This window comes from Engraulis encrasicolus, chromosome 3 (assembly GCF_034702125.1).
Source record: "Engraulis encrasicolus isolate BLACKSEA-1 chromosome 3, IST_EnEncr_1.0, whole genome shotgun sequence".
NCBI lineage: Eukaryota > Metazoa > Chordata > Actinopteri > Clupeiformes > Engraulidae > Engraulis > Engraulis encrasicolus.
In genome coordinates, this window is record NC_085859.1 from 57887019 (window position 1) to 57897669 (window position 10651).

The window sequence follows — 10651 nt, forward strand, 5'->3', positions numbered from 1 at the left end:
GAGGGTTTTTTGAGATAAGAAAAATTGGTTGAAAACTCCTATGAAAAATTCAATATCTCAGCCTCTGGAACACATATGGACATGGGACAAATTGCATTTAAAAGGTAAAATCCTCTGCTTTCACGGGATTATGTTCATTCAGCATTAACGCTAACACATATTCCTTTAAAAAATCATATATCATAGTCAAATGATTGAAAAACGTTTCATGTGCTTTCAGGATAATGATTGATGCTATTTATTATAAACTATTAGGCTACTATTGCTACTGTTACAATAGCCGACTATAACTAGGCTAAATCATAATAATCATTATTATTAGGCCTATAATTATTAGGCAGTCATTTCTGCCATAAATCGGGGGACATTTGTCTGATACAGCCACTTGCTCTCCCACCGGCGAGTATGGCCGTTTTATTCCTCCAAACGTTATGCAGAGAGACCGATGAGCAATTTCATATCCTATTTTGAGACGGGGCTCCACTTTGAGCTGGATGTGTGGCCGCGCGTCTAATTCGCATGTCTACCGTTGTCTGCCTCACCAATAGGTTATCACCATATGCCCAGTGGTGGACAGTAACGAAGTAAATGTAATTCGTTACTGTACTTAAGTAACATTTTCATACTTTCATACTTTACTCAAGTATTTTTATTTGGTAAGACTTTATACTTTTACTTCACTACATTTCAAAGCGAAATTTAGTACTTTCACTTCGTTACATTTACAGAAACACTCGTTCCTTACTCGTTCCTTTTTTATTTAAGGCGATACACGGCAGGTGAATTAATTCATTTTGAATGCCCTGGTCAAATGAAATCTGTCATTTCACGCTTGTGAGAATAAAGTGAAACTGAATCCGATTGGCAGACTCAGAGATTCGCCATTGTGATTGGTTGTAATGTGTCACGTGACAACAAGTACAGAATTCGTTTTAGACGGACAGCGAGCAGAGCAAGACCATGTGTCCACTGTTTTCGACTTGCGAGACGACTTGAAATAAGAAGAAACGGTACTTTCTAGTAGCATGCGGAAAGCACAGCAAAACAATAAAGCAGGCGACAATAACGTTGTTAGAGTGTATTAATCTGCACGTCGTATTTGTTGTGTGAGGGGGGAGAGGTTTAGCTCGCAGGCTGCACTCGCCTGACAAGACGAAATTTGTCAGATAGGCTTCGCGTTTGAACTGAATAATCAGCGAATTGATAATTAATGTAGGCCCTACTGCTTATTTGACTTACTGTGCTATATCTGTGTTATGGCTTACAGTAGAGTCACATAATTGCCGCTTTTGTAGCGTGTTGGTTTCTTGAGTCAAGTAGGCCTACACAGGATTCCTAAACATGCTGCTTATTCCAAACCATCCAGGCGCACAACTCCGTGATAGCATTATTTCCCCTCACATTGCAGTATTTTCTGAAGTAGTTGGGGATATCAATTACTTGTCTAATAGACTCCCCTGTCACCAAAAAAATGATTTGCTTCAACTTTATGGAAAAGAGGCTTGTGTAAAGGCTTTGTATCATGATGTAACATGATGATTGCCATGCCCACCATATGTTGCAAAGTGAGGATACAACATCATGTATCCTTGCAACATGTATCCTTTCCCTTAAGTCAGGTCAGTAGGCTACAGTGGATATGAAAAGCACTGGCAATACCACCAAAATGAGGTTGTAAAAAACAACCAGTAACAAAGTTTAAAAAGAGAGAAAAAAGTGGACTTTGGCTAGCCTAAATATTGGCCCAGTGATGTGCACAGGCAAAAAAGGCTTTTTCATGATCAGACAGATAAGTGTTCCAATTAAGTTGTATCAAGTAGGCTATTGCAAATCATTGGCATCTAGCAAATAGAGACCATTACAAGTAGGCCTATATATAGATGTTCCTATCTTTAAAGGTAGCTTAGAATCGCAAGAAGTCTGTTTGTCCATAGGCCTAAGCCAACCTCAACATAACCAAATACTACATAATAATAATAATAATAATAATAATAAGAAGAAGAAGAATAAGAAGTCTACCAAAACCATAATTATAACAAAAATTAAACATAAAGTACTTTATTGGCTACTACTCTAACTCCTTGCTGTCACAAATAAGTAGGCCTATACTGGACTGTAGGCCTACGGCTGGGGGGTATTGTAGTAGTTGTTCTAATAGGCATATAATCAATTTCAGCCTAATCATTCTTAATATTAATGGCCCTTTCATGTGTTCTTTTGGGCATGTTAGGGTCAGTAGACCTATTAAATGTTTAGAGAGGTGAAAATGAACTTCTGATGCTAAAACATCCATGGGCTTACTCCACAGTGTTTCTGAGGCCTGTTATGGCCTAGTTCTAGCATGTTGGTATAGCCTATGCAAATCAGAGGATATTTAATTAGATATGACCAAATTAAGCCTACAACACTTAAATATTAAAATTGCACCAAAGGCTTCATTTTTAAGTTTTTACTTTTTACTTTTAGTACTTAAGTATTTTTGACGGCAGATACTTTTGTACTTCTACTCAAGTAAAAAAGTGAGGTGAATACTTTCACTTTTACTTGAGTAGTTTTCAATACAAGGTAACTGTACTTTTACTCAAGTACATAACTGGTGTACTTCGTCCACCACTGCCATATCCGAAAGTTCCTCAGTGAAAATATTCTGAAATATAGGACGTGCTTCCTCAGATATTGGCACCTTCGCCAATTGCCCCGAGTGTCGGAGTGAAGTTTTGGTAACGTCGGGGGCGAAATCTGACTGTCTATTTGGAAGCCACTTGCCCACCTCTTCATGCGGCCGCGGCAAATCACACTCCTGCTCTCTATCTAAAGGGTCTTCAATCATATTTCCTTTCCTCGATTAAAATTTCTTCATTACCTTTCAACTGAACATCACGTTCGCTGTAACAGCGTGTCTTGCGAACCACAGCCTTCTTTTTTTTTTTTTTACCTGTGTGAAATGGCTACAACCCACGTCTGCAGAAGCAAGCGTGGTTGATTGCGTTTGACATTTTTGTCGACGAATCAAACTTTTTTTTTTGCTACATGATCTTTAAAAAAATCGAGAACACCCACCTCTTGTGTATTTGAACAAAACATTGTGCATTGCATCTCTCATGCGTCTTGAAAATATTGACAAATCAATAATGTTGCGTTTTGCAACAACCGGCGTCAGGGCCAATGTTGCGTAACGCAACAACCGGCGTCAATGGGTTAAGACCAAGTGTAAGAACTCTGACTACCTAATGGCTTTTAAGTACGGTATGTACAAGTATTCAACTTAAATATATGGAGTAGAAAAGAAAGAGAGGAAAAAGAACAAAGACGTATAATCTACAAGTGCTAGTTGATGAGAACCTTCACGTCAGCTTTTACTGAATGGAGAAAGACAGCAAAGATTCAGTGAAGGAGCTACATGTACTTGACTGCATCTCATCTAAGCACTACGGCTTTTTAAAAATCAGCAATAACTTCAGCCCACTGAGGTGAGAGGTGGCGCGACCGCCTTCTGGGAACGATCTACTCCACTCGAGTCCGCCGAGGCGAGGGGGTCACGTGAGGTCACGAGGTCAGTTCCAATAGAAAGACAGACAGGAAGGAGAAGGCGCTGATAAAAGTCACGGTGGCGGCGATGGAGGCCAACGTCCCCTCCGGAACTCTCCGCCTCGGCGTAATTGCCTCATATGTTGCAATTTAACACAGAGCTGCTCGACTTCACCCTCCGCACTCCACACCCTCCTCTCCTCCTCCACCTCCACAACCACCAGCAGCACTGTGGGCACCACCACCATGCCCACCTCCACGCCATCCCCCTTGGGACTCAGCCTGCAGCAGATTGCCTCGCGCCAAAACAGATGGTCGCCACTCGCTAGAAAACAAGCTAAAAACAGCGCCTGCCTGTCTGCCTTGCCGCACCACAGTGCATTTAGCCTCCTTCACTCTCGTTTAGCATGATAGAGCAATGGAGGGAGAGAGAGAGAGAGAGAGAGAGAGAGAGAGAGAGAGAGATGGAGAGAGAGAGATGTAGAGAGAGAGAGAGAGATGTAGAGAGAGAGAGAGAGAGAGAGAGAGAGGGAGGAGAGACAGTGAGGGAGAGAAAGTGAGGGAGAGAAAGAGGAAGAAGGATGAGAAATAGAGAGAGAAACAAAAAAGAAGGAGACATTACAGGCTATGGAGAGAGTGACAGAGGGCAAAAGAGAGAAGAGAGTGAGAGAAAGTGAGAGGGTGAATGGGCAAAAGGGTGTAAGGTGAAGGATTAGAGAGAGAAAGATGGACATTTTTGGAGACAAGGGAAGAAGAGAGAAGATGAATGTGGGAATGAGAGACGAATGAGAGAGGTAATGAGAGTAAGTGACACAAACAGAAAGAGAAAAAGACTAAGAGCGAAAGAGCAAGTGAAAAAGAGACTAAATCTGAAAGGCTGAGCATGTTTGAAGGCTCTACAGAAGCTTCCAGAGAGAAGGGGGCCTGGCAACTCCATTTTTTCTGCTCTGGACTTTGCCAGGCTCTTGTGTTGGCAATGGCACACGAAAAAAGAGGAAGTGTGAGGCCAATTTCACCAGTTTTGGATCCAGGGCTCCCAACCAAGAACGCTTAGTGCAGAAAAGAGAGGATGCCGTTCGAAGGAACACCTACTACACCGTGGATATGCGGGGGCGGGTAAGCGGGCAGGCAGTCTTTCCAGAATCAAGTTCCCGAGACGGAACAACAACCACTTACGGCATTCGACATGGTGATCACCATGTCAGTATATTCAAGCAAAATCAAGCTCAGAACGAACAGGTCTGGAGGATCTGGCTATGTGTTATGTTGCACTGAATGCACTTAACAGCTTTTGAAGTGCATATCACAGGTTAATTGTACGGTGTGCAATCAAAGCAGTAGCAAAATATTGATCAGCGTGTAGCATTTGTACATTTTGAATGAGTGCGTATTTGTGTATCCCTGTGTGAATGTGTTGTCAGTGAGAGAGGTGTGTGTGTGTGTGTGTGTGTGTGTGTGTGTGTGTGTGTGTGTGTGTGTGTGTGTGTGTGTGTGTGTGTGCGCTCACCATAGCAGCGTAGTGAGCCTGTTGCTGATACATGGGCTGCATCATCATCTGCTGCTGTTGCTGAAGCATATGCTGCTGCAAGGCCTGTTGGTACTAGAGAAAGAGAGAGAGAGAGAGAGAGAGAGAGAGAGAGAGAGAGAGAGAGAGAGAGAGAGAGAGAGAGAGAGAGAGAGAGAGAGAGAAAGAGATAGAGATAGAGATAGAGAGAGAGAGATAGTTACAAAAATGCCCAAGCCCTTGCACACTCAGGTTGAATTGTGTATATTGTGTATAACGCAGTTCACACAGCTTTAACACACACAAAAACAATGACACAAATCTAGATAGACATGTACACACATAATACACACTATTAAATAATCCAGTGTTTCTCAACAGGGTTGCCGGGGCACCCTGGGGTGCCGTGGGCCCCCCTCAGGGGTGCCGCGGAAGCTTGGCTGATGAATAAATTATGTAATATGATACATATTTGTCTAAATTGATAAGTTAATGCTAGTCAGTGGAATCTTTCATCTGCCATTTACGCACAATAAAGTAAATATACTGTAGGTCGCCCCAGTCAGCTGCAACTTTGAACGTAGGTCGTGTGACGTCTCCAAATGTGTTACGTTTCTAAGCTTTTGTGGTATCGGATGCAATGCCATGTTACCGCTTGTTGGTTTGGGGTGCCTTGAAATTCTTCATGAATTGAAAGGGTGCCTCGTCTGAAAAAGGTTGAGAAACACTGAAATAATCTATATGATGTGAATAGACATACTGCACATAGACATCTTGACGTTCATGTACAGCACTGTCGTTTCGCACTGAGGTTTCCCCGAAAAGTCTCACACAAACACACAGTACGATGGCTCCCTCTGCTGGTAAGATCAACCCATACAACCACTTTCCTCTGCCTGCCTTGGTTGGCCTATCGCATTAATAAAAAGTATTCAGTTGAGATGAAGTCTAAAAGGTCCAGTGTGCTTGTGCACTTGTGCCACACTGCATGTGGCTTCCTATTCTGCAGTACAAAGTGCAGAAACTACATAATTTGTCAAAATTGAGTTAAGACCGATAATGGTTTCATTTCCTCTCCTTTATCTTGTGACAAAGCCTTAAGTCCAAATGTGTCCCGTTTTAGAGACGTTGCTCTTTCATTGTCAATAACTACAATATCCAACCTTATACCAAGGCTTTGAAAGCATTTTTCTCATTTTCAATGTTGGTGCAGATACTGCAGTTTGCCTTTGAAGGTCAGTGTTGTGTTACTACAAACACTACAGCAGAAAATGCTTAGCTGTGGAGAGGTTCTTCTAGCCCAATTTAAACCAAAACAACCATGACTACCATCATGATGTACAGTGCGATGTCATGTCAGCCACAGACTTTAGCAGTTGGCATGCATTAGTGGTTAACATGTGAGCCCTATTCTAAAGGCTTCCCTGCAAACTATGATGATGCTCATGATGTGTGAGGTACCTCTCTCTGTGTGTGTGTGTGTGTGTGTGTGTGTGTGTGTGTGTGTGTGTGTGTGTGTGTGTGTGTGTGTGTGTGTGTGTGTGTGTGTGTGTGTGTGTGTGTGTGTGGGTGTGTGTGTGTGTGGGTGTGTGGCAGCTGTGGCGAGGACGACTGCTGTTGCTGCTGCTGAGGCAGAGGTCATATACCTGGGGTATTCAATTAAATGTCAACGAGGGCCAGTTTTTCAAATTCCTCCCAGTTAGGGGGCCGAACTATACTTATGTATTATGGCTGCCGACTCTCAATTAAAAAAATATGGGACACTTGACACTCCCTCAGAAAGTTTTGCATTTCTTAGATGTAATTTCCTGCATTTTAAAGTCCTGTGTCCCGTTTCAGCTCGATACCGAACCCATACGTTTATCTCTAAATAATAAAAAAACTGATTCCGTATTTCAAGGTGCTTGTAGGGGGGCAGAACCTTGCCGTCCAAGGGCCGCATCTGGCCCCAGGGCCGCCATTTGAATAGCCCTGCCATATACAGTGTACAATTTTGATTAACTAGTAAGCCTCAGATCACTTAAAGGATTTATCCGGAGTTGGAACAAGTTTGCCTCATTTTTGCATGTTTGGGGTGAAATACAGTCACTCTAGAGCAAAATCAAGGCAAAAGGATGTGTTTTGAGAAAGTTTGATAATATCACGTTAGCCTCGTTAGCCATATCAGCTATGCAATATGATAGATTGCGGGCATCGTTTCTCAGCGGTTACACACATTTCAAAAACAAAACATTTTAAAGTCTTGCACAGCTCAAAACAACGTCCCACAAACACAAAAGTCCAAAAGTAGATTGCCGTGTGCGTCGCATCATCAGCTATGATTATTTCCAAAGCGAGTAGGCCTAACCACAGCTGATGATGCGACGCACTCGGCAATCTACCTTTGTGGACTTTTGTGTCAAATAGTTGGCTGCTTGACAAGGGCTTTGGACACTTCGATTTATGTGTGGATACCCTCAACATATTACGAGGTACGTGTGACGTTGTTCTGAGCTGTGCAAGACGTGTGTAACCGCCGAGAAACGATGCCCGCAATCTATCATATTGCATAGCTGATATGGCTAACGAGGCTAACGTGATATTATCAAACTTTCTCAAAACGCATCCTTTTGCCTTGATTTTGCTCCAGAGTGACTGTATTTCACCCCAAACATGCAAAAATGAGGCAAACTTGTTCCAACTCTGGATAAATCCTTTAACTATAACTCTAACCCTGCCTGGTTGTACTGATGAAGTGGAGCTGGCCTGTAAACTATGATGATTGATGTTGATGAAGATCTTGTGTGAGTTACCTGGAGGTATTGGAGCTGCTGTGGCGTGGGCGGCTGCTGCTGGGGCTGGGTCTGGAGCTGTGGTGTGTGTGGGGTCAGGGGTGTGTGTGCATGGGGTGTGTGCTGGGCAGCAGCGAGGGGTGTGTGTGGTGTGTGTTGTGTGTGCGGCTGCTGTGTGTGTAGCTGCTGCTGCAGGCGCAGGTCTCCTGGCTGGAGCTGTTGCAGGACTCTGTTGGGCTGAGGGGCCGCGGAGCTGGAGCTGCTGACACTGCTGCTGGCCGACAGGGCAACACCGGGCTGGCCGTTACCTGCAGCTGACCACACACACACGCACATACTGAGGTTATCACATGCAGAAATAGTTGTTGCACACACAAACCGTACTAATACCGCAGCAGTGGCTCTAGCCATTTGGGGGCCCTAGGCAAAATATAGACATAGGGCTCTCTTGTGTTATTTTTGCAGGTATTACTATTAACTATGGGTCTGACTGTCGGGGGCAACATACAGAGGGCATGCAATTGCCTATTCTGCCTACTGGTCAGTGTTGCCAAGTCCGCTTATTATAAGCGACCTTGGGCTTCTTTTTTTGAGCAGTCGCTTTTAATTTTGTAAAGTCGCGGGTTGCGTTTTTTTTGGGCTTGTTCTTTTCAGGGTTGGGCTTGCTGTTTTCTCCTGCTCTGCCGGTGATTTGAATGTGTTTCTCAATGGCAACTCGTTTTTTTCTCACTCATCCGTACGTGACCCTACTACAGCGTTGTTAACTCTCACTTTTTGTGGTCACTTTTGGAGATTTTAGCTGCCAAGCAGACCCCCGCTAAGAGTAAGGTCTTCCCTGACTAGGCAGGCGACTGACGACCCACCCCTTCGGTCGCTTCTTTTGGGCTTGTTTTCACAACGCCCGTCAGTCGCTTCTTTTGGGCTTGTTTTTAGGACGTCAGTCGCTTATTTGTCGTAGAAAATCTGGCAACACTGCCTACTGGTAATACCGGCTCTGTAATAACATACCCAAAGGGACCATGTACATATGGACGCAAACAACAATCATGGGCGCAACCTCACATGATAAACATGCGCACATACATGTGCAAACACACAAGTGTGCACAGTTTACATTCTAATATGGTGCGCATGGATGATCAAAAAACATACATGCACTCATTATGCCACCTTAACCTGACACAGTCAATACGGACACAGTAACTTCGACTTCAACTTGGAAGTTACTTTAGCAGTACACAACTTCCCAGTATACAGTATGCACAAGTAAGCAGTAACCAAATCGACATGTGAACAGACCCCCTTCACCAAGCACACCATTACGGAACTCCCATCCTCCCTTGAGGCCTCATGATGACCTTGCAAGACGTCATTGATGCCAGAATTTTAATTCAATATTGAGCAAAAGTGCAATTCAAAGGACATTTTCTCATTTGCAATCGAGATGATGAATGGGCAAAAGTCCCCCAAAACTTGTTGTGGCTAACCTGAGAGCGGAAAGGTAGGCTGTCAGCGAAGCGCGAGTCCCCAAGCACAGGTGGGGGACAGGAATGTGGATAATGGATTGTACAGAGAATCAAATGTGCCTCATCTTTTTCCTACCCACCTTTCTGTCCGTTGCTGATGGGTGCGGCGGGGACACCCATCTTGACGGGGGTGGCTGAGGAGTTGTGCAGGGGCAGCACGCCACTGGAGGCCGCCTTGGGCCGCTGCCGGGGGGCGATGGACGTCTCTGTGGGGCCCACAGCGTCTGTGATCCTGTGATATGGGGGGGTGACAATGACAATGCACACATCACTGGCGAACATACTGTAGATGCCCATTCATGTTCTCCAGGTTTCGAAATTTTCTAGGTTTCTCCCGTATTTGCTACACATTTTTCACAATTTTCTTCCAACATTTGTTCCATGGTGTCTGTGATCCTGTGGTACAAGTAGGATTTTTATATTTCACATGCATAAAATACTACAACAAGCATTACATGCAGTGAAATTAGAGTTGTCTGCCTGTACTGATCACATGTATGTGTGTGGGTGCGGGTGCAGGGATATGCTACCTGGCTTTTGTCATGTTCTTCTTCGCTGCGATCTCACTGGCAGTCAAAGGTTCAGGGAGAGAGGCAGGGAGGGGCGAACTCTGCAAACACACACACACCCCTGAGTTAGGTTGGATTTGGGACTTCAATTGACACAATGCTGACACAATCAAGGATGAATGTATAGTGTCCTACCCTCTAAATTAAGACTTTAACCCTCTGAGGTCTAAGGCTTTTCAGAGGCTTTTAGGCTGCTTGTACCACACCTAACATTTTCAAGTATTTTCATTTCATATATATATATATATATATATATATATATATACAGCTCCAGGCCTTTTTATTAGAATACCATGAAAAAGTTGATTTATTTCCATAATTCCATCAATAATGTTAATCTGTCATGGATTGTAGATGCATGGCCCAGTTTTTTAACTATTCCAATCATTATTTTTTTTCTTTTTATTTGCGTTGGCCTTCCAGCTCAAAAAACCCATGAATTGGGGAATTCGCATTATTAGAATATTGTTATAAAATCACATTTTTCTTCATCAAAATTCGGGTCACATTAAATCAGTTGAAATTTGGTACTTTCTACATAACGTGCAATGGTCAATACTTGGTTAGGACATTCTCTGTCTTCATAATGGCCATGATGCATTTAACATTGAAGTCAATGGCAAAAACAGTGCATGGGAGTTATGGAAGCCCAGATATCCTTGATGCTTTGCTGTCAGCTGTTCTTGTTTGTTGACCTGGTGCCCCACACTTCCCTCTTCAATATACCCGAAGATTTCCATGCCACGTTTTGGT

General features: G+C 43.5%; 1 protein-coding gene across 1 annotated transcript in view; it reads right to left on the reverse strand.

The window, feature by feature from the left end:
• Positions 1 to 10651, reverse strand: part of bmp2k (BMP2 inducible kinase) — a 98497-nt gene that overhangs the window by 22749 nt on the left and 65097 nt on the right. The window contains exons 9-12 of the mRNA XM_063195775.1: positions 9860 to 9939; positions 9410 to 9561; positions 7825 to 8117; positions 5036 to 5128 (exon numbers count right to left, since the gene is read on the reverse strand). Coding sequence (XP_063051845.1) covers positions 5036 to 5128; positions 7825 to 8117; positions 9410 to 9561; positions 9860 to 9939 — 618 coding nt within the window. The remainder of the gene's footprint in view (positions 1 to 5035; positions 5129 to 7824; positions 8118 to 9409; positions 9562 to 9859; positions 9940 to 10651) is intronic.